The sequence below is a fragment of the Falco rusticolus genome, chromosome 7, assembly GCF_015220075.1.
Source record: "Falco rusticolus isolate bFalRus1 chromosome 7, bFalRus1.pri, whole genome shotgun sequence".
NCBI lineage: Eukaryota > Metazoa > Chordata > Aves > Falconiformes > Falconidae > Falco > Falco rusticolus.
In genome coordinates this window covers 14,968,776-14,993,067 of record NC_051193.1, presented here as the reverse complement: position 1 = coordinate 14,993,067, position 24,292 = coordinate 14,968,776, and the positions used below count along the sequence as shown (strand labels likewise).

The window sequence follows — 24,292 nt, the reverse complement described above, 5'->3', positions numbered from 1 at the left end:
TAAACTTCTACAATCATTTTTATTAGTTATGGAAGAATCCCCACTAGTATTTACATAGTGCAAAAAAGCTGTTATTACTCCAAAAAGTACGGTAGACAGAACAATTATCCTTCATACAGCAAAAAAGAAATGGAACAAACCCCTTCATATTGTATCTCATAATGACTTTTCTACTGCTTTAACCTAAATATTACTATAATTTTTAAGACATTAAAGATTAAACAGCTTTCCTTATTAGAATCTATTTAAAAGTAAAATACACGAACGATTTATGAACATTTAGAAGGTGGGCTGTGCCAACTGGGTTTCTACTTTCAGCGTTATCATTCATTGGCGAGGAAGTTTTGGGTTAGACATTCTCACGTCTCCTTGTGTGTGGCAGGGCGGGTAGAAAACCCACATGACTTGTTTCTATGGCTTGCTTCTGCTGGTTTTTGTTTCGTTAACAAATTGTCACGTCTTATTTTTAAATGGCTAACATCGAAATTAACTCAATTTCATTAGTTGGCACAACTTCACAGGAAATACCTAATGACAGTTTCAGCAAACAGCAGCTTTTCAAACGGTAATACTTTTTTACATACGTATTTAAAGTAACATCATTAAAATGTAAGCTTGTGTTAAAGAACCGGACAGAATCACATTGTGTAAGCTCCCACCCACCTAAATGAGCATAAAGACACCTCTTATCTTTACCAGAACACCACCAACAAGTGCATTACTGAACATTTTCTATAACGAACTTATAAAACACAGGTCAAAACCCTCTGTCACTGTTTAGCTCCAATCCTACAACTACCTGCACACAACTTAAGCAGATGAAGCAGGCCACCAATTTAAGCCAGTGGAACTAACGCTCTTAAGCATGTGTTAAGCAGGATCAGGTCCCTAACCTTACTCAGACATTGTTACTTGGTCCAACTAAGGACAGAAGTTGTTCAGAATTTTTCCCTTTTATGTATTTGTATTCCCATGTTTTATTATTACTTCGACAGATACACTTAAAGTATTTCTATAAATAGGTTGTATACATAGCCACCTCTATCAGTTTTAAAGATCCCTACCCCTACCACAGATACATCATTTTTGATTTTACCAGATAAATTAAGTGGTGAAGTCATTTCTATAAAGAATGTCTTAGGAAAAGTAGATTTGTTTTCCGAATAATCATTTTCACAACAAAAATACCTATACACCTATAACTACAGAAACACCTTTTCTTGGGGACAGTAACAACCTGTATAATAAACTGCATACTTTTATACTGAAATAGAAATTCAACTACTTTAAAAAAAAAATCATCGTATTGTAAAACATTTGTATGCTTTCTTTTTAAATTCTGGTGATAACAGAATCAAAATTACCACAGTGAGATACTCTCCTTAAGTGCTTCAAGTGGCAAGGAACTTCCCTAATTTTAGATGCAAATGGATCACTCCCAAAGGAATTGCAATTTCATTCTCGAAGTTATTGCTCATTCCTCGCTTATCAAAAAGGAAGCACTAAAACCAGTTGCCTTTACCCGGTTTCAGTTTGCTCCTCTCAGGGTGATCTGCCACATTTTAAGAAGAGACTAGTTCCTTATTTGCTGGCAAATTCAGAGATATTAGAAGTGCTATATCACCTTCAAGAACTCTATTAAACCTGTAGCAAAACTGCAGTTAAATAGTGGGCTGAATATTACAAGACTTATTTGATATAAAGATCAGAAAACTTTAAAATGACAGTCCAAGTTCAGAAAAGACATATAAAAAGATGCGCCTTTGATGTTAAATACTTCAAGATCAAAAGTTATTTGAATCACTGGCACTGAAAAAGCAAAAGGAAAAGTTACAAACACCCTTGGTTTTGATGTTTTGGTTAAGTTTTGCCCTCAGTGTATACACTGATCTCCGCTGGTATCGAGACACATGCTTACACATCCAAGGGCAAGTTTTGCTTGTCAGCAGTTCAAACACCTATCATTTCCTAAAGCAAGAACTTTTCCAAAACATACAGACAGTAGAAATCTGCCATATGTACAGTAAAAGGTTTACCATTCAGGAGGCATCATTCCTTAGTCTTTGTTTTCCTATGAAATGCCTGTTCTAACATCTAGGAATATTACATTAAGGAACTACGAACGTGACGGAACAGCCAGTTGTCCTAGCAGCTCTCTATACTGCTTATCTACATAGCATTTGCTATGCCTAGACCTATCAAAGCATTATTTACATAATACATACAGTTTCTGTTATTCTCATTAGCATCCAAAAACCCAGGGGTAGAGGATTCCTAAACCTGGAGTCTCATTTTCCCAGTGCAACTTAAAACGCCAGCATCACTAGTACTATAAGCCTTGGTCCCGTATTAGTAAGCGTGGACTGAACACCTAAGCTACTCATTTCTTGTGGTTTTCAGCCTATCTGGAGGATTGTTATGCATTTTGATACAAGTGAGCAAGAAAAACAAAGTGGAATTAAAAGAAACATACATTTGCTGTAAAAGTGTTATTCATGCGAGTTACTCTTTGGCTACTCCTGTAGTGAAGCTCCTGCTGCTGGCAGTTTCAGTACATCCCTTGCCAACATAAGAGAAAGATGGAAAACAGACTCCTTACATGCACTGTTTAGACATTCATCATCAGTTAATGGATTTTGCTTACAATACTCAGAACAAAATATGGCACAATTCTCTAGCAACATGTACATTTCAGGGAGGGCATATTGTTGTTTCTTTTATCTCCAAACCACTGAAATACCTCCCCATATTACAGGGCACTTCCTCCTTTCCTGGAATAACTATTTCCTTTCCTACTCTAGAGGTCAACTCCTAAAGCTGCTACAACTTTGAGAACAGACAAAAAGAGGTCACATTTTGAGGAAGAATTGTAAAGATACATCCTGAACTCAACACGAGAGTGGCCAGCATCAAAGCATGAAGAGGAACATGTAGATACGCCGAGCCACCACATCATTCAGACTTGCTGTTATAACATTGCAGAAAGCAAGAATAATCCTTTCTGTAGATTACAATATGCAAAACAGCATTCCTGAGGTAAGTGACAGGAGAAAGAGGAAGTTATCAGTTTACTAGAAGCCCTGGATAGGGACTATAGTTAATGATTGACTGAGTGTGGTTTGGCAGACAGCAACTGTGGAGAGAATAGGGAATTTGTTCTCTTTCCTGTTTGTTTGGTTTTTTAATGCCATTTTTCCACCCTGTAAAAAATACCCCAAAACATTAATTATATCCCTCTGGTTTAAAGTTTTTCTGCAATCCAAGTTGTTATAGCTTATTGTAACCATGTCAACTATCAGCAGCTTTGTAACGATGCATTCACTGAGACCAGCTAAAAAACCGCATCTACCTTACCATTAGGAACCACGCATAGATTTCTCTACTACTTACTTTCCACTAAGACTGCAAGTGGGGTTTTCTAGCTTTTCTTTAAGGAGAACCAAAATTGTACTTTTATTTCTAGACAGAACTAGAAAGTCATGGCCAAATACACTGATGTGCCTGGCATAACACCCTAACACCCATATAAAGTGTTGGTAATTTGTTAGTCTTAATCTAGGTTATCTGTTTGAAAATGAGCTGAACAGTCACATCTTACGAAAGAATTTTGCTTAAAACTGGTCAGTTACAAGATGCTTCCTTTCACAAAAAAATCAAATGAACACTTACTGACAAGTTTTCCACACAGTTTCTAGTCTGGGAAATAGATCGTGAATAAAAGCTAAGCTAGTCTTTAAATCAAAGAAGTAACAGACAGCTACAAAAATATTGTTGTGAATTAAATACACACATTAAATGTTTACCAGTGCAAAATGTTGAGATGAAGCATATGAAATAATGGCTGCAACCTTTACAACAGTTAGTTTTAATAGAATTTCTAGAAAGTTCCTGAGTTCCTGCTTATTTTTTACGGCATATAGATTGACTCCGTGTGTTCTTTATTCAAAGAACTACAGATGGTGGGTTTATGTTGAGTGTTACTTGCGTGCTTATCGTTTGTCCATTCCTCACCATCAGTGACTGGATCAGCCTGTTCCGAAGTCTCTGTTTCTTCCTCTTCGCTTTGTTCTGCGTTGTCTTCTTCAGCACCACTAAGGGTCTTCCCAAGCTGAAGAGTCTCCATAGTTCTCTGGGTCTCTGAAACCCAAGATTCAATTCTGCTATTAAGCTGAACCTCTACAGAAATTGGTTCGTGGGCATAATCCTCCTCATCATCATCTTCCTCCTCCTCCTCCTCTTCTAGCATCCCTGGTACGAGAGTACTGGTAGTACTGGTCATGGAGGAATTCAAAAGATCTCGGCAGCTGCCATCCAGTGAGCCTGTTTCTGTACTCTGCTGTGAGGCCCATTCCAGATTGTCATCTGGTTTTGCCTCATCTTTGTCACCTGGTGTGGATTTTCCATGATTTGTTGTTGAGGTAGTACCAGTTGTAGCCAGAGGTGGTTGTTTATTAAGAGTGGCTTTTTCAATTTGACCATTACCAGCTTTTTCTGATACTGCAGTCTTAGACGAGGATTCTCTCTCATTTTCAGAAGTTTCTAACCCATCAGATGTTTCCACCATATTTCTCCAGTTTGTTTCTACAAGTTTCAAAAGAAGTTTAAGCAGGAAACATTAATTCTTTCCATATAAAAAAAATTATTTTCCTGAACATCCTAGAATTGTTTAAATAGCAACAGGAACTAATAATTTTAATACTATTCGATCCTTGCTAGAAAGGTTTTCATCAGAAAAATGGGGGGAAGAAGAGAGAGACAACAGGAAGAGCTGTGAATAACTTTGGTTTTTACAGTATCCTAAACCAGACATTACAAAAGTTGAAAGTTTGCACACAGTTCCCCGTGGAAGTACCAAATGGAACAGTGAGTGTAATCAAAGAGTTACTCTCAAGTATAAATTACATACTGTGGCAATTCTCTGCTTTAAGTCATCTGCTAAAGGTTTTTTTTTGAAAAACTTTTAATAAATGAAGTGTAAGACACCACAGAAGCAGTAACTAAACCCAAGAAAGTATTCTTAATTCACCGTAAGAAAAAAGTCTTAACTTCAAACAAGCACTCTCCCTTTTATCCTCTCTGTCATCTAGCCTTAATAAATAAATTTGCCTTCTGTTCACACTAGAAGCATTCACTGCCATCTCAAGTTTCAGAATTTAGGCTGCATGTCCTATCTTCAGAGACCTCAATAGTTTAGTTCCTACCCTCTGTCATTAGTTCTTCCTCAACCATACAATCAGTTCAGTGTTTGGTACCAGTTCTGTACCGTTTAGTAAAACTTGGAGAAGCCACCTCCACTAATGTGAATTAGGTAACTAACGCTTCTGAGGATTAGAAATTAAAATTATTGTTCATGATGTAGTTCAGGGAAAAGAGTGACTTACAAAACTACCTGAAGACACACCTATTTTCTCTTACCCCTGAAAATTGTAGAATACTGTAAACTGTGATGAAATTTTATAATTTTAGCTACGTTTTGCAATAAGAAGCATTTGGGAAGTTTCAGCTTCCAGTTAAAAAGTGAGTTTTAAACACACTTACCATATTCTTTCTCGTTCACTTCAGATATGGGTTCAGAAATAACGCTACAGAATGAGATAGCACTTGCTGCAGAGGGGTTACGAGAATGACCCATATGATGGGGTGCTTTCTTGACATTCTTCAGAGCTTCTTCTGCCTGTTCCTGTTCCATTGCAGCCACCATATCTCTGTATGCTTTTCTGGCCTCTTCAGTCAGTGATACCAGCTTATTAAATAGGTCCTAAGTATGAAGGCAGTTTTTATGATCAGAAGTTCTCACTAATAACGTCCACTTTACATTACTTTTTTTAGTCAAAGGTATGCCACATCATGAGCTTTAAGCTTATTAACACCAAATACCTTTACTTCAACTAAAAACTAGTTCTTCTCTACATTAAGTAAAAATAAAGACACCGCTCCATGTTTACACAACTCTGAGGAAATGTACTTAAAGATAATGTTTTTTGTATACTCTTAAGCCTTCCTGAGAATTACAGATTGCTTTTAAGTCTATTTGAAAGCTACAGAGATGTTGCAACCGAAGGGTTTCAACCTAGTTTCTCAGTTCTGTCACCACTAACTTTCTAAGAAAAATACACTATAATATAGACCAGGTCAGGGCCATTATCAAATGCGTATTAGCTGGGTGTGTGCTCCACGCCAAACAAGGAACATAATTGTTTACTCCAGCCATTTATGTGAGGGGACTTACTCACCTCAGCACCTGAGTAGTTGAAGATACCCACGACACTAACAGGAACCAGCTTGTTCACACAACGACCAAGAGCTTTACGGCCAAGAGCAAAGACAAAAGGAATTTCTTGTTCCCGTGCCATGGCTATTACATTGTATAGAGCCTCATCTAGTCCACCTTGAAGAAACCAATTTCAAACAGATATCTAGTCAGTAGAAGTCCTAGTGTGGTGCAATACACCTATCCCATTTTAACTGCCATTAGTCAGTAAAACCTCGACATACATGATCACCAGCTACTTTGTCCTACAGGATAACAAACTATACATTTCAAGTATAGTGACGGAGTATAGATCAAGGTGATATTCTGTATTAGTCTTGCACACAAATTAAACCAGATTTTTTCACAGCTCTTTTCTTAATCAGAGCTTTGGTCTTCTCATATCTCAGGAAACGTCTGTTTACATTTCTGGTTGTGGCAAAATGTGTCGGTTAGCTAACCAACCAATTCATGGCCCTCTTAAGGAATCCTCCTTAAGGGGACCCAGAGCTCAGGACTCTAGGTGTATCAAAGACCGAATAGAATACAACTGAAGTCTACTCTATGTGTCATAATATCTATTTTTCTTTAAGCTCTTCTCCCCTCATGAGTTTCTTCCAGAATCAACTGTGTGACTGCCACTCCACATTCATTCTCTCCTACTCCACTCTGGAATTGTTACACATAGTAACAAAAAGTGCTTCTAACCTTGCTAACCAGCACAAGAAAACTGTAACCAGTTAAGTGCACCACTTGTTTTTACCATTTATACCTTTTGACTGGATTTTTTCACAGTTGGGAGATATGATTACACACTTTATCTTGTTTAGCTTCATATGCTTTGTAACCTCACGCAACCCCATAACAAGTCTCCTCCTTGCTTTAGCTCTCATGGGATCCTTTTGATAAATCCGTTCCTGGAAGCTGACAAGCTCTTGCAACAGGAGTGTCACACATTCATCTATTTCTTTACTTAGAACTTGGTTACAGTATCTGTCAATTGAAAAAACATCAAATATTAGCATAAAACATCATCAATACTATTTCACCAAGCCTTTTTTCTTACCAAATAAAGATAATTTTACTTCTGCAGAATAGTTATTAAAGTTATAGAAAGGATTTCAAAAGACTGGACACTGTAAGTTAAAAATAAATCCTGAAAACATTTATATTTCCAGTAATATCCCTTACTTCAAGTAGTCAGTCAAAAAGAATATTAAAATACCAAAAAAATACTCCAAGAGGTGCCACAAGCAACTACTCTTCCCCTTAATTTGGTACTCCATAAAGATACATTAATAGAAAAGCAGCAATGTATTAAGACTGACTATTACAGTACTTTAAGCATTCGTAAGTATGCCTTCCCTTCCCATCCAAAGCGTATATAGCCCTCCTTTAAAATAATTATTTTTTAGAAAATACTTCCACCCAGCTTATTTGTTGCAGTTCAAAGCACGTGCCTGTACATATATACTTACACACAGAACAACATGTCTATGGCAAAAAGTAGTACTTGCAGGAACTTCTGTTGATAGAAGGGTGGATTATGTTCACTAAGCTCCTTTTAAGTCTACTAAACCTACCCACACTTCAAAAATGAGGGTGACTGAAATGCAAGCCTTGAGTCTATATCAATAATGCAAAACTCTTACTCTCTGAATCTCTTGCTGTGAATTTTGGTTATCGCAGAAGATGCCATTGGACTGCCTATTCCAGAACTCGCAGGTGAACCTTGTGAAACCGGGGTCATGCAGTACGGAGAATTCTGACTTGCTGGTGAAAGTGAAGTATCACTAGGCATACTTAGTCCAGTTTCTGAAAGACAATTTTTAAACACTACAAAATACATTTTCAAGTAAAAGAAACATCATCACACTTCTTAAGTATTGCTTCCTCTTCCCCAGAGAGGTAGCTGAGAGGGGGAGAAAACACAACAGGCACACAGCCAGTATTCTGCATGGGCTGGGTAAACAAGCAATATATGAATAGTTACTTAAAAATGGCCAAAGCTTAGTTTGGGAAGTGGATAGAACAGAAGGGATAACCTGCCTAAATGCTACAAGTACTTCTCTACTATTTAGAGAGAAATATTTAACTAACTTCTCCCCCCGCCACCCCCCACATCAGACATTGAATATTCTTTGGCATTTCCTAGTCGCTCAGAGCTGTTGTTGCAAATACAGTCCAGATGTCGCAGTTGATTGACAAGGGTGTTCAACAAACTGGAAAACCTTACTTACAGTTTGCAACTTCTATACTTGAAAAAATTTCAGTATGTTCATCATTAAAAAGCATTGTAATCAACATGGCATGGTTGACAGCAGGCTGCATTTTCTCCACATATCAAAAATGCTGTCAGCTCTTGACGTGTTGGGAACACCCACTCGAAAGAAAGGAATTAAAAGGCTGTATGGGGATTATGTACTTAGAGCCCATACTGCACTGAGCCTTCCACAGCTGAGACACAGACAAGATTTTATAAAACTGTTCTAATTTCTAGTATTTCATAATATTAAAATAAGTTAAAAAGAGAAAGACAAAATAATAAAATAAGCAGATGAGTCCAGTCATGGGGAGGAGGGAAAGGGGACCAGAGATAGAAACTAACCTTCTTGAGAAGTCAGCTCCTGTGACTGATCAGCAGTCAAGTTTATATGAACCTCCTTCTGTTCATCAGACACCAAAAGGCTATGGTCAGCTGATAAACGGCCTTTCTTCTCTTCTCTCTCTTTCAAAATAATCTAGGAACAAAATCAACAGCTATCAGCACCTGAAAATTAAGAGATACCTGAAAAGAAAACATCTCTTTCACTGAACATAACACAAAATAATGTCAACCAGGTTGTTTTGAACCTTCCTACTCATGCCAGGGTAAGACCCCCTGAAATAATTTCAGTTTCCTCTTTGATCACAAACAGTATTTCATTCCAGCATTTTACAGATGGTATACTCAATACTCTCATACTGGTACAAAAATAGCGCTTTCAACAGTTTACTTTCACAACTTCTTTCTGATACATAACACTCATTAACAATTCCTCATACCTACCCCTGTAAAAAAACCAAACAAACACCTTATGCAAGAATACTAGTCATCTTTGTGAAGCACCACAACAGATAGAATCCTTTCTATAAAAGAAAGCGCAAAGCACATGGCCACAGATATATTGGTATTACTATGATAAAAAATACCACCACCACAAAACCACTGACAACGAAGAATTTAGAAAACTTTTCTGAACGGGTAGGTGTGAGATTCTCTGACTCCAGTAGATCATGGGCAGTCAAAAAAAATAATAAACTCCGGGTGTGGTGGGGATGAAGTAACTTAGCCGAAGCCAACCTTTGTACACACACCTTTACCAGATTCTAACTGTCAGTATTATTAAAGTGATCTTGCCAAGAAATGTGGTGCATAAAAAAAAAAGTGAAAGTCACCTGTACTTAAGTCTTTCACACTTTTTTAGGGTTAGCTTCTTTGTATCTTACATTCTGATTTCTGTACATACTGTATTCTACGTGTACATACCTACTTCATGTATGCATGTATATAGACATACATACAACCAATTATTTCTAAAATTTACTCAATTAAAATTTGTGGATTTACTTCAAGTTCTATACCCATCTCTAAAAAAAAAGTGGGAAAATTTAAGGTTAGCATGCTACACTGCACTACAAATTAGGATTCAATAAGAAAAAGCTATGCAAGCTTTCCCATAGTGTTTATAGTTAAAAAGTCCTTGCAATCTGTACTGAGATAGATTTGTATCACCGTCAACTAATTATAGGGGTATAAAAGTTCCATTTCATGCCTGGATCCAAAGGACAAGACATCAGTGTAACAGGAACTAGAGGCCCAAATTCTCGACTCCCTCACGCTATGCTTATGGCCACTAGTCCTCAAGTAAGAAAAGAGCAGGTTTTACTCTTGAAGTATCAGCGTGGGTCCAGACATTCCAGGGTTGATATGTTTACCTTTTTAAGTGCTGTAGGGCGTTTCAGTTTTGCAATCTCTCTTTCTTTTCCTCTTTTCACTTTTGGGGCAGTTGAGTCCAAAGGATTAAGGCAACCCATAGACGGCTGTCCCTTTGTTAAGGACTTTCTGTTGGCAGATTCTTTGGTATGAAAGGGAGCAGCACTGCCAACTAAATACAGAAAAAGTATTAGCTTCACCAAAAGACATGTCAGCTTTATTTCAACAGCGTTTTCAGAATTTCCACTAATGAATTCTTAAAGTACATTTTCCTTCCTTGGAAAAAAGCAGGTCATAATGACAGGAAAAATACGTCATCAGATATTGTTGCTTCCAGATGGTTTTAAGCTTTCTTCAACTTAGCCTCATGTTTTAGGAAGCTATGGATTCCAGGGAAGCAATTACTTCAATACTGGTAAGGGATCTCTCTCAAAAGATTACACGTAGTTTTATTAGTAAGATAATAACAATAAGGTAAGTTGCAAATGTTTATCCAAACATTGATTTCTAGTTGTCGAAGACTTGCTTAGTTGACAGGACAAAAAACAGATGAGAGTGCAGCATGTAGCTGAAGTATATATTCTGTAAGAAAGAATAACGCAAATGCGGTCTCCCATGGAAATACAAACTGTTCTTTGCTAAGCTTTGTTTGATATAACCTTGCCAACTTGAAATAATGTTTGAACATGGTTGAAACTCAAAGCAGGTAAACGAAGCAAGACACAAGATGGAAAATGGTAACTATGTACACAACTATGGCCTCTAGGCTACATACTACTACTCAGGAATGAGATTCATGGGTTACAATAGATAATGACAAAAACTTCAAATCTGTATTCAGCAGCAAGTGTTAAAAACACGAATTTAAACATTGAGAAAGAAATAAGAGAACAAAAAAGCTTAATTAAGCCATAGCGTAGATTCATGACAGACCTACAACTTAATATTCTGTGCATGTCTGATCTTCCTTATTTTCAAAAGGATACAGTAGAACTACAAGAAGGTACACAGAAAGTAATATGGATTATCAGAAAAGACACAATTCCACAATGGAGTAGCTCAATAGACTAGGACTCTTCAGACTAGAGATAGAGATGATAGACCTCTAAGAATCATAAAGGAAGAGAAGAGGGAATGATTGCTCAGTCTCTTTATAATACAAAAGCTGTGAAAGCTCAGAAAATGATGAGTGGGGCACAACCCCTCTCCCTGACCCCTACCGCCGAAAAACAGTAGAAAGAAAAGCTTCCCCACACAGCGTGTAGTAAGGTTAGAATTCACTGCCATTGGACCTTATGGACAGTAAAAGCATGTGACAGAAGCAATGGATAGTTTAAGAAACAAATTCGGTTTGGGAAAGCCTTGGATCAGGAAACCCCGGACTATTATCAATAGAAGAAGTAGGCAGAATATCCTGGGAGAAGCACCTCTCTGTATCAGTCAGAGGTATCCTCTCTAAAATGCTTTCAAAGAAAATTCAATAATATCTGTAGCAGATGTTTGGTTTGCTCCAGTACAGTTTTTTTTGCTCCAGTACAGTTTTTTTCCCCACATATCCATTTCAGCACTGAATTACTCTCAAGACATAAATCCCGAGTTTAGAATAGTAGGTTTTTTTAGAGAAGTTTGTCCTCAGTTCTACAAGGACCTTCACCACCGCACACTGCGGCTCAGAAGAAGCTAGCACAGGGGAATTTTTCAAGAAAAGCATTAAGAAAGTCTTCCCAGGTTTTTATTATGTTTACATGGAAAAACTAAAGCTTGGTATTTAAGATGCTCAGATCCATCACATTTATATCCTCACAAAATGCATTTAGCAATAGTCAAGCAGACTAGAAATACCTGTGTATGAGAGGGGCCTGGTGTTGGTGATCTGACGAGCTTTCATTGCTTGCTGCTGCTTTTCAAGAGCTGCTAACATGTCACCCAAGTCCAACTGAACAGGGGTCTTGCTCTTCTTTCCAGCCGCTTTTGATAAAGCCTCCTGTAACATGAGTAACACATGCTGATAAATAAAAAGAAATAGTGCCTGCAAAACATTTTTTACAAAGAGATTCTTGCTATTATAGAATAAAAAGGAGCAACAGCCAACTGATACTCCTCTTTACGAACTACTGGGGGCAGACAGGGAGGGGGCAGGAAGGGATATGGTGTTACACACCTGAAGTTTTTTCTGTTCCATGCTTATCTCTGAATACTCTTGAGCTGTTGCAAGTGCTGCTGCCAAGGCCTTCTTCTTCTGACTTTTTGCACGCTTTGGTACAGAGGTTGTAATGGGAATTGGAGTTTGGACTATATTGATTGGAGAATTCTCTGGTAAGTCATCCAACTAGGATTTTAAACGAAACAAGAAACACCATACAGTTAAAGGCCTTTCTCTCAAGACCATAGGAAATGTGGCACTACAGAAACCAAGTGAACCATGGCTTTGGTCATTAGTATGACATCCTAATCAAGTACAGCTACAGCTAGATGAATCATTAAGTTAATAAAACTAGAAACTTATGTATATTTCATTTGTGTATGGGGAAATTATATTTATTTCCAATTATGCCTTTAGAAGATTTTCCACTCCGATTGCTAAATAAGGGAATTCTCCACCCTGTAAAGATTTCATATAGGACTTGACCCTCCTGGAAAGCACCCGATTAGATTAAGTAGTCTACATGTATAATTCTGCAACAAAATATTTTAAGTAGATCAGGTATTAAAGGAGCATCTTTCCAACAACTGTTTCTTCAGCCCATATAAAGTTTAGTTTATTCTGAAATGAAAAACTAACTACAAAAACTAGGTATTTCAAAAAATTGACAGTATCATTACATATTTGCAGATTTGACAAGAAGTATCTGCATCAAAGCATCAGTCTGAATGTGTGCTCTGAGTCTAAAATAACCAGAATGTAGTTTAAGTATTAATACAAAGAAAGCCTGATAATCCTCAAAACTAATTGTAATCTCAAAAATCCTATTGCATCTGCTGTTCACCCAAAATTTAGCATGCAACTTCAAAAAGTTGAAAACTCATGAAAAACCATCATTGTGATGAAGAAGTTGAGTTACACTCGATGATCCTTATGGGTCCCTTTCAACTTGGGATATTCTATGATATTAAGTGTCTATTGTATGTATCTTACAGTCTCACTGTTAACAATCCAATTAGCACACAAAAATCCAGCAGCCTTTTTTAAGATAGGTTCTCTGCAACACTTATGTTAATTGGCATCCAAAATTGGTAATGCAGATACCCTAAGAAATCACAATCACTACATTGTAAGTATTGTGGCAGAGTTTCATAAAAAGTTACATAAATCAAGTAGTCTCAAAACAACGTAAAAACGCTTTGCAAAAGAAAGTACTTACTACTTTGGGTGCAATCTTTTGCTGGATGTTACTGCTTTTGCTGCTGCCATTGTCACTATTTAGCTCTGGAAATTCATCTTCATCCTAAACACACAAATTAGAAATTAAGAGAATGGAACCAAGTCACATGTCAAGCAATTGAAATGGCTGAAGCTAGAAGAACAAACTGAATCCTGAAGTCCCACATAAGCTAGAAAGGCTTAGAAGTGACAAAACCAGAAAATGATGAAAAATTAACAAAGCATTTTTGTATCCAAATAACCTTTCTCAAAAAAAGAAAAATTTATTATTGTTTTGTACAAGAGAAATCCAATTCCAATTAGGGGAGGAAGAAAGACAAACCACAGAACACAGGAATTTTTATTTGCAAGTGAACAGAAAGAGTTAAGTGAAAGTTGCTGATCTGTAAATCACAGAGTTCTGAATTCTTACACTTTCCACAACATTCAAATACAAGTCTCTGTATGTACATGATGAAAGCATCATATAACTACATTAGTGCACTGTATTGTACACCTCTTCCAGTCAAGATGTTTTGCAACTTCCCCCTGTTGAGAACATCACTTATTTGATGACAATGCAGAAACAGTTTTTATACAACACTACCTCAAAATACAGAGGTTCAGGGCTCTGCTCTGTTCTGCTTGTCTGGTTTGTAGTTGGAGGTTTTTCAAGTCGTTTCTGCAAATTCTGCCTTCTTTCTGAAGATGTGCTGTGGTCTCTGCACCTGAAACCGGACTGCAAAATAATTAACGTCATTGGCATTTTGCCATTTCAATTTTTCCAAGATGCATATACACACATGTAAGCCATTCTTATGTATACTCACTAGCAATTAAGAAGGTACACTTTTTATGGAATTAGATTTAATAAGCTGTGCTTTGGTGTTTTGAGGTTTTTTTGTGGAGGTTTTGGGAATTTTTTTTGGTTGGTTTGGTTTTCTTATAAAACCTGCACAAGATTATTCTACACAGAATATCTGTAGATAGTCACCCCCACCCACCTCAAGCCAAATGCCACATATCTCTATACGTTTAACTCCAAGTTTTTATTATAAAATAAATAGGGTCTTTTTGGACAAACATGAAGGAAGTAAAGAGTTGCTGGTGACTACGTAACTCAGACATGAAACGTGAGGAACTGTCTGTAACTACGATAAATCAAATGAACTTTCTCCCGCTACATAATTGTTCTGCATGCAATTGTTGCCTTTTCAACGTGTGTTTTATGACTGTGCACAGACACACAGTTCTCTAAGAACCAGAGACCTCAGTACAGTGGTATAAACGTTCTTCTGTTTATTACATGAAAGACTGATGGAAACCCACGTGCAAGACTGGTTGGCTGAAAGCAAAGCATGATTTGAATCTGAAATTCCTCATCTCTCATACTAATTTATTTCTCAAGAAAATTTCCTACTAGACCTGGTACATATTTATTTTCAAAAGAAAATAGTTTCTAGGACAATTCTGCCTTAAGGTACAGTGAATTTGGCTGAGGAAATATCATTTAAAACTCTTTGTGCCAGCTTTGTTTTTAAGCATCTACAAAATCTTCCCGATTTCGAGTCTAAACTGGGACTGGATGAAAGGAATTCTGGTTCTTCCTACTCTCCCAGTGCCATAAACCACAAATAGTGGCTTCTAAAAGCCTCAGATTTGACTACGGTTATAAAAAGATTCAGAACTGCTACACTGCCAGATACAAGCATCAATGAGCTTCTTTATATAATAAACCCACAGGTACCAAAAATGGGAAGATTCAAGACAGATTAACAGTTCCATCTAAAAAAACCTAAACAGGCCAAGCTAGCTTACATATATTTGTGCATACAGGCACGTCTACGATAAAGTTCCCACTTCAAGCTCAGCTATTCTTGTATGCAATCACTGAATTCAAGCAAAACCTACATTTAAGCAAAGGCAGATGTTTCAGCCTTCTCTGTCCCGCTTGGTACCCCTCCCCCCACATTAAAACCAGTCTATCCAAACTAGGAAGGCCACATTCTCCTCACATACTCACAAAAATCCCATCCCACTTAAGTTTCACAGAAACATATTCTTCACATTTTCGCATAAAAATTTTAATTCACTTAATAAAAATGGTTGCAATATGGTATGCTAATATAAATCTTAAAAAAGAAAGTTTCAAAGAAAACAGGTGTGAGAAGACAGGATTCTAGTTCAGCATCGCATCAGAATCTTTCTTTAGAAAGTCTGAGGGTTTTTTTATTCTGAAGCACGAATGGGTCAAAAACTGAACTAACTTTTCTATACCCACACCGTCTTCATTTCACCAGTTACTTTATATATGCAATGTTCTTCCTAGGAAGATACATATAAAGAACAGGCTACAGGCAGAGGATTGCCAAGTACATGAATATGAATATATATGTGCACATCTGGTATAGCTCTAGCTCAAGAAACATACACGGTAAGATGTGCAGCAGAACTCTTGAGTTTCTACAGTTTTCATTCACCATTTTTACTATGTTAATTATCAATCCATTTAGAATTCCTTATTTTCACATTACAAGAAAAACAAAATATTTAAATTTAGAACCATTACTAACATACCTGTGAACTATTTCTTTGCTCAGCTTGTCTTCCACCTCTAGAAAACATCTGAGTTTTTTCAATCCAAGGTTTTTTTTGCGTTGCCTGGGAATTTACATTAGTCCAACCTATACCAGCTGAAAGAGAAATGCCATCTATGAAAAAATGGATTAGTATGACAGAACACATCATAACACACATGCCAGCAGAACCAGTAACACAATTTTGATACAAATAAACTTCTGAGAAAATCCAGCTCTCCTCTGACAACGTTTACTTCTATAGCTATTTCTAGACATTAACAGAATTGCCTTTATGGAAAAGTCAGATGACAGACATTCAGACTGCCAACAAGTGATCATCAGGAAGCAGTCAGATAAAGGAAATCTCAGTTTCACACCCATATCCATTTTGGTTCAGTCACAAGTAATAGCCACTAACACTACCCCACACTACCTGACTAATCAAAATATTTATTCACATTGCAGTACTTTAAAGCTTCTAAAAAAGTATCAGTACTTCTCAAACAGAGGATGAGAACTCTCTTGCTCTACTACTACCCATCTAAGAACTGCAGTCCAACAGGTTAACGAAGCTTGAGGATCAAAAGAGAAACGCAGCTTTGTCTGAATGCTTCCATTGGAGTCTTTTTTAATCCTTTAAAGAAAGGCAGCTCTTGATAAATCATTAGCAATAGCTACTTCTACTTGTTCATTCAACAAGTAATGGGCGTTTTGGTGGCGGTGGTAGGAATCACAGTAAAAATGTATCTTCAGAAGTATCTGATCAGTTAGAGTAGCATGCTGAAAGTAGATCAAGAGATGGTTCCCAGAAAAAGGTAAAAGTAACAATATGAAGTGACCCAGCCAAATTGTGAACAGCTCACCAGCTAAGACAGTGCTTACTTGTATTTATCGATGGGTCTACAACCTGAAAAGGAAAGAAAAAGGATTTTTTAGTAATTTTTATTAGCCTTTAGGAACTATATATAGTTAAGTGACTCAGTTACATTTACATACATTCATTGCACAAGAATCTGTATTTCTTGAAGTCATGGCTGCAGCCTGGTTATTGCCATGCTTAGGACTACAATAGCCGCTGTCACTGTCAATGTCTGCTTCACTTGCACCTTGTTCACTAGAAGACTCTGCAGCAGGGTGAGAAGTTCTTCTGCGCCTGCCTTTTGATTTCCAAAGCATTGTAGAGGCGCTTTCAGAAAGTGATTTATTAGCTATATCTGAGGGAAAGTCTACAAGAAAAAAAGATAAAAATAATTACTTGTGCAGGAATCATTAAGACATGAGAAAACCACACATCATAAAAACAAACGGAAAAAGCCAAAGTCTTCGCAGGTGACAATTTCCTTTTAATAAAATTTAAAACGGCATTGAATTTGAACAAGTTATGTCTAGGTCCGACTATTAATAAACTCCTTCAAGAAGAGTCTGTTTTTGACAGTGGCAAAATCTCTGCAGGAATACGATATTGTTGCAACATTATAATATGACATTCTGAGTGGGTCTCTGCAGCCATCGGCAGCTTTTCTTCATTATCTTTCTTATCAGCAAAGATTTCTCTTAAAAGCCACATCTAAACTAGGTCCACCTTCTTTTAGGAAAGATGGCAACTGACACATAGTTCATGTTAATTCATATGCCCAGAAGATGGGAAATAGATTACCTGTTTGCTGTGATGCATCAACCAACAAAACAATCTTTGATCTGTTCTCAGGACCTGATGAACTAGTCTCCTTTTGAGTGGCGACATTTTTCACTGGAGGACGTTTATTTTTTATGTGCATCTGTAACTGCTGTTGCTGTTTTAAAATATTAGCCACACACACACAAAAGTCACACCATTTTACTTCATAGTTGTAATCAAACAAAGCAATTGAAAGTTCTAGTGCTCTCTACAGAAGCCACACGTTTAAAGACAAGAGATTAAGAGAAATATTCATTAAAATACTTGATTTATTAACCTCTTCGCAGTATTTTCTGCATGAACTGTTTGTTATGATGTCGAAGTATCAAAAAAAGATAGAAAAAAGCAAGTATACCCATACTCTAAGGATCTAATTTTAAGCTCAAATCAAAGTAGCAGAGAGGCAGTGGAAGGGAGTTTCCCATGTAACACTTGCAGGTTTTATAAACTCACCAAGTATCTCTGTAAGACAGAGTTTTGCTGCTCTCTCATTAACACCTTTTCTGCCCACCTTTCCACTGACACTACTGACATACCTGTTCTTGCTCAAATGAGATGCGTGCTTCCTGCACAAAGATATTTTTCTATACAGTCCTACCTACCCTATTAAGAAGCAAACTTACTTTTTGTATGACAGGTCCCCTGTTACTGCTTCTGCTCCGCTGACTGGATAATGGAAAAACCTGGCCCGACGGGTTGGGACGCTCAGTGCATTCTGTAGTAACTGTATTTACAGCACTTGCTGTTTGGAAGGGTGCAGAATAGGGGGCAGGGAAAGGATGATAGAAACCCATGACCTGAGCACACGGTGCTGGCATCAGCTGATAATACGCATATTCTGTAGAAACAGGTGGTTGTGCAGATATTATAGGATAAGCAAGGTATGGTCCTGCAGGATTTGGGTTGGGTTGCTGCCATCTGATGTCATTGTTATATAACGGAAACTGTCTGTAAAAATCAAAGAGAAAGAAAACTTTTCAGTAAGTTTTTCCCCTCCCAAGGTAATTCAGGCTTCTAACACCCCCTCAAAAAAACAACCAACAACCACAACTCATTAGTTTCATGAGCTCCTAGCTTTTAATAACTGAACTTAAATTTGTCTGGACTTTCTTAGAGATGCCAATTAAATTATTCACAAGCTCATATCACATTCAAGTGCAAAATAAGTATCTTTGTTGATCTTTATTTGTATAAACTTACTGAATTTTAATATTAAACTTAGAAATAAAGCGCAAGATTTCCTTTGAAAGGTATTTTGGACCCACAACAATTTCATTGTTTTTTAAAAACACATACAACCCAAGTAGATACCTAAGCTTACACAAGGTATGATAGCAGACTCATGGAACAGTGACATTCATTAGCTAACTCAGGGCCAGGTACTTGAGTCCACTGAGTTGCCAACTCACCCTTGTTCAAAATTTCTGTGAAAATGCAGGCCTTAAGAAGCACAGGTGAAAACAGGCATTTAAAAAACTTACACTGAAACCAAGCATGGAGACTTCCTCCTGTGTTTATTTATAAAATAACGCACTACAAGGTGACCCCCTTGGAAACTATGAATCCAATTCTCTTCAAACCCCCAAGAGACCAGGAAACCATCTACATGGAAAATGCAGATGCCCGAGTATTACAGAATAAGAACAGGAAAAGGAAAGATGCAGGATAATTTTACAGACCTGTAGCAGGCAGTTGCTGAAGGATTATTTTTGTTCTTACCTATTTAAGTGAAGGAGCACTGAAGCGCTGTACTAAGCAAAAACTCAGTACGTTTTTCAAAACCAAACAGCGATTATTATTTATGCCTTCAATACAAAATAATCAACACTGAAGCTGTGCATTTGGTGAACAATGCATTTGGGCTAGAATAAAGAGTTCCTAAAGTCCATGTATTACAACCAGTTACGTAAAGAGAACTGGATACAGCTACACCCAATACAAGTGTCAGCTGCATACTGTTCTGCCATGGCAAGATCCAAGGTGAACACCTGGAACCTTGCTTCAGCATCAGAGATTCAGACACAGACCTCTTGACTGCTCTGGAAGATGCAAGAGCACAGCAGGTGACTGAGGGATTTGTACCAGATCTCTGTAGCCAGTGAAAGAAAAGCAGCAAAGAATATGAATAGAGAAAAGTAGAGGAAAAGAAGGAAGGAAATAAAAAACGATTGGGGACAGAAAAACTTCATCCTCACCCACGAAGGCTGTAAGATCAAATATGGTGAACAAAATGAATATACAGCCAACAGTCACTGACTACCAAAAGTTTAAACCCATTTTGAAATAGATCATCTTCTATGAAGACCGCAACCAATTATTACCTATTGGATTGGTTTTCCTGTACAAATGGATAGCAAGTGATCAGGTAGCTAGGGATAGAAGCTGGTTCCATGCCATTAATTCCTCCACTGTCGTTAGGAAGCGCCATTGGGATCATTAAAGTTTCCGGACCCTTCTTCTGAGGAATAAATGGTTCTACTTCAGCTGACAACTTGACATTCTTAAGGAAAAGAAAAGGAAAAATGTCTTCATTAAATATGATCATAAATTGTTTGGGAAAACTTAGATTCATAAAGTTGTATGGTAATTACCACAAATAGCAGGCAAACTGATGACAAATGTACGAGACTTCTACAGTAAACCAAAAGAGGTAGAAAACAGTTGGCAAGTGCTTATTATTACATCCTTCCAATCAATACAGGGTGTAATACAGATCATCAGCATTTAGCACTTGTATTAACCTTTACATTTTCAAAGTGCAATACAAGCACTAATTAATTTTAAAGGGACTGAAGTTCATATCTTGCAGAGGATATACTAGTCTGAACACAGAAAGAAATCAAATTAGCACTGTAGGTGGAGCACAGTTGTGTAGGCTTTCAGAAGAGAAACCAACATATGGAAAATGCAGAAATGCCTGGTCTGCTCTACAAAATTGACCATGTTCCTAGGCAATTATAAAAAAAGATCTTCCAGCTATAAAACTATAGGTTTACTACCGAAATAGATGGTATATCAGAGAACCCCACACACATTCCATTTGCACAACTTTAACATATTTTAAAGTTTTAAGACTATGGTTAAATTTTGCCATGAAGGTGACATTAAAGACTGCTTAGAAATAACTTTTAAACCGTGCTTTCAGAGAAAAGTATTGCCTCCAATCCTGAAGGTATCCTCAACACCTTATAAGGTGTTTTTACCCATACTTTTGGTCTTGTATGGAATAACTGGATCTTAAAACAATGGAAAATGCTTTATTCAATAAGACAACTGCACATCCGAAGTACCCTTAAATTCTATACTCCACTAGAAGTTACATTCAGCCAAAAAGCGTCTTTTTTTGTACAAAGATTTCAGCTTAATTATACTTGTCTCACACTAGTATCTCACAGAATACCAGTTTCTAAGAAGATTCTCTCTAATGCAGGCAAGGACTCCAGAAACTTTTCCTTCCATTGTCTGAGAAAGAATTCCAAGGGCAACACACTTGAGTACATGCTCTTATTTTACAAATAGAAGAGCATAAAGGTTTCATGTGCTGAGGACAGGCTTATATCCTTGCCACTACCTGCAGAACAACCACATGAGCAGGAACATTTAAACAATGGGAGCTCTGAAAATATGATGGCAAGTAGTCCTGCATCTACCACACACTTCTTAGCCCACGTCCTCACTCTGCGTCAAACCCACACTCCATCCAGAGACAGCCTTACTGTCCAATACCTGAATCTATATTTTTAGAAGTCCCCAGCATTTTTTTTATTAAGATCCCATATTTGTTTAACAGCATGGGGGCAGAGGAGATGGGAGGGGCCAGTCCAAAGATGTTTTGAAAGATACTGTTGTCCCAGTCGGTAAGAAATGCTACTTTTACATTAAGGTACCTACTCGTGAAGTATCAGACTGAACTAGAAAAAGGAGGTCAAGCCCCACTCATGCAGAGCATTGGATCTTTGTTTAGTTAGTCCAACACACTTACATACAGAAAATCTAATTACTGAGCAAAAGGTAGCATCATCATCAAGGAAATTACCAAGACCATGAGTTACACTGTAATTCACCAAACAAGTTGAAAACCAGCTAGTATTTAAGCACTTTGCCATCAGGTACTTTTGGAAGGAAGACAGGAAAAAAAACCACATAGTTGAGACTGTAAAAGCTCCCTAACTTTCATTTAACTATAATAGTCACTATTACATCATCATAACTACCAGTGACTGACGCATTATTTTTTTATAATATAGAAGTATTTTCAGTACGTATTATTTATGATTGTAATACTAGAATTCCCTGCCAATTTCAGAAATTAAACCAAAAGTTTTGTTCAACCCATTCTTTACAACTCCAAATACAACATTCAAACTAAGTTATTGTGAAGACAGTCATTCTTTAACAGGCATTTGGATGACTTGAACAAGTGGAATTAAACTTCTCCTACAAAAAGTGTTAGTACAAAGTATCTGCTGCTTTTTTTTTTTACCCATTATCAGATTTGCTAATTCATACTTTGAAGTTTTATGCAGTATTAGCTGCAGCATTAGCTCAATTTTCACCATTAGCTATTTCCTGTAAACATCAGTTCTCCAACTAATTTCTACTTAAACATGACTCACTTTTCCCAAATACCATGCACATCACTGAAAAACTTTATAAACACAGAAGGAAGCTTTCTAAGTGAAACACTGTTTAGGATAGCAGATCCTTATTTGCAGGATGTCTGCAAGTATTAACTTTGAGATCAAAGTTACATCCTTAACAACTTTGATGGTAGAACATTCTGCAAGCCACAGTGACCAAAGCCAGAGCTTGTTTATAATTGAACAGAACATTAAAAAAAGTTACACAAAATGGGCGAAAAAAGGCAAAAATTGTGGAGTATAGAGTCCACAATTATTTTTACCCATTTCTTGAGAAGCTTCTCTGTCCTTGGACTTGTCAAAGTGTGCTGAGAAAGAGGAAATACCCCTTCCAACAAAATGAGTCTATGCTTTTATATGCTTTTTTAGTAAGAACATTAGTCATTTACAGGTAACACTAGTGTAAGGGACCTGAGGTTTAAGCAGCAATCAAGAAAGGAAAACAAAAACATTAAAAAAATTAAAAGACAAAAGTGGAAGGGGGGGAAGTACGTCTCAGCAAGTTACAAGATTCCTTAATAACCACTTTTTTGACAAGAATACAGTGTATATTCTGAAAATGCTTATGGCTATAAGCACCAATATAGAAGCATCGCTGCCTGCTGTGCAGCAAGGTTTACATTACAGTAAAACAACTACCTCTATATAGGCAAACGTTCCTTCCGTCTACATTGACTCTTTCAACTCCTGAAGTCACCTTCAGAGGAAAAGCTGTGGTGCAGCTGCAGCAGCACCGACCTTGTCCAATGCAAATCAAACACCCTGTTCTACCCAGAGCTTCCTCCCTGACCTCTGGCACATCCCTCAGCCGCCGGGTGACTCACCTACCCCGCTGCAAAACTCCAAGGCATTTTCCCCAACACCAGCACCATGAGGATAAACACTTTGCATTTAAAAAAAAATAAAAAAAATTGTCAAGTGCTTACATACAGCGAACTCATAATGAGTAACAGAAATACCGACACCAATACCCCTCCCTGGAAACTAAGAGGGGGGTTTTCATGCTATTTCAAGAGTGCCAGGCAAAAATATTTGTTTAAGAATAGATTCAGTTGTGGGCTGGCCTACAAAACTAGATGGCATAAGTGTTCAAGGAACACACTAAGGCTGTCTCATCCACAGAATATTCAACGGTAAAACTAGGACAAGTGCTTTACAAACACCGTATTCTTAACGAAGCACTGAAAACTTTCCAACTATCATTCACCTCCCGACAACATGTCAAGTGAACTTTAGCCAAGGTACTAATTATAAACCACTCTAGTACCAGCACAGAAAATAGTCAAAACGTTTGTGATTCAGGTTGGGACAAGATTTCCCATTTCAAAGGGCTTTCCCTATATTACTTTGGGAGATCCCTGTGTAAATAAAAATCATTTCTTAATGGCAAGTTACTTGCAGAATGGTGTCATTAGAATGATTTGTGATATTGTATCATATCATCATTATAAGTAGAGAACAGCTTCCCATGAAGTATCAAAAAAAGGAGATAAAACCAATCAAAGCAGGAGCTGAATGACTGCCATCAGCAAGGGTGCCACAGCAAAGCATCTCAAGTCAATTTCTGAAGGTAATCCCTACCCTCCTTCTCCATCAAGTATTTTGATGAAAAATTTAAATCTTTCCAGTAAAAATCTTCCAGATTTTGGGGCTTTTAAAAACATTTATTACAAAAACCCACCACCACAACTTATTTGACAAGTTTAGAGAAGTTCCATTTGAATTATTCTGCTTGATTTCACCAGGTTCAAACAACTCCGAGAGGCCCAAACTAGGACAACTTTAATGTCTCCTTTCCTGTTGCCCAG

At 37.3% G+C, this 24,292-nt stretch overlaps 1 protein-coding gene across 1 annotated transcript in view; it reads right to left on the bottom strand.

Moving 5' to 3' along the window:
* The window catches only part of SECISBP2L (SECIS binding protein 2 like), a 30,788-nt gene continuing 6,496 nt past the window's right edge, over nt 1-24,292 (bottom strand). Inside the window, exons 2-18 of the mRNA XM_037394067.1 lie at nt 20,166-20,344; nt 18,468-18,792; nt 17,824-17,959; nt 17,163-17,392; nt 17,049-17,073; nt 16,165-16,280; nt 14,195-14,326; nt 13,589-13,672; nt 12,388-12,555; nt 12,069-12,210; nt 10,229-10,398; nt 8,859-8,991; nt 7,903-8,065; nt 7,023-7,243; nt 6,234-6,388; nt 5,539-5,758; nt 1-4,581 (exon numbers count right to left, since the gene is read on the bottom strand). Coding sequence (XP_037249964.1) covers nt 3,908-4,581; nt 5,539-5,758; nt 6,234-6,388; nt 7,023-7,243; nt 7,903-8,065; nt 8,859-8,991; nt 10,229-10,398; nt 12,069-12,210; nt 12,388-12,555; nt 13,589-13,672; nt 14,195-14,326; nt 16,165-16,280; nt 17,049-17,073; nt 17,163-17,392; nt 17,824-17,959; nt 18,468-18,792; nt 20,166-20,344 — 3,273 coding nt within the window. The 3' untranslated portion in view covers nt 1-3,907. The remainder of the gene's footprint in view (nt 4,582-5,538; nt 5,759-6,233; nt 6,389-7,022; nt 7,244-7,902; nt 8,066-8,858; nt 8,992-10,228; nt 10,399-12,068; nt 12,211-12,387; nt 12,556-13,588; nt 13,673-14,194; nt 14,327-16,164; nt 16,281-17,048; nt 17,074-17,162; nt 17,393-17,823; nt 17,960-18,467; nt 18,793-20,165; nt 20,345-24,292) is intronic.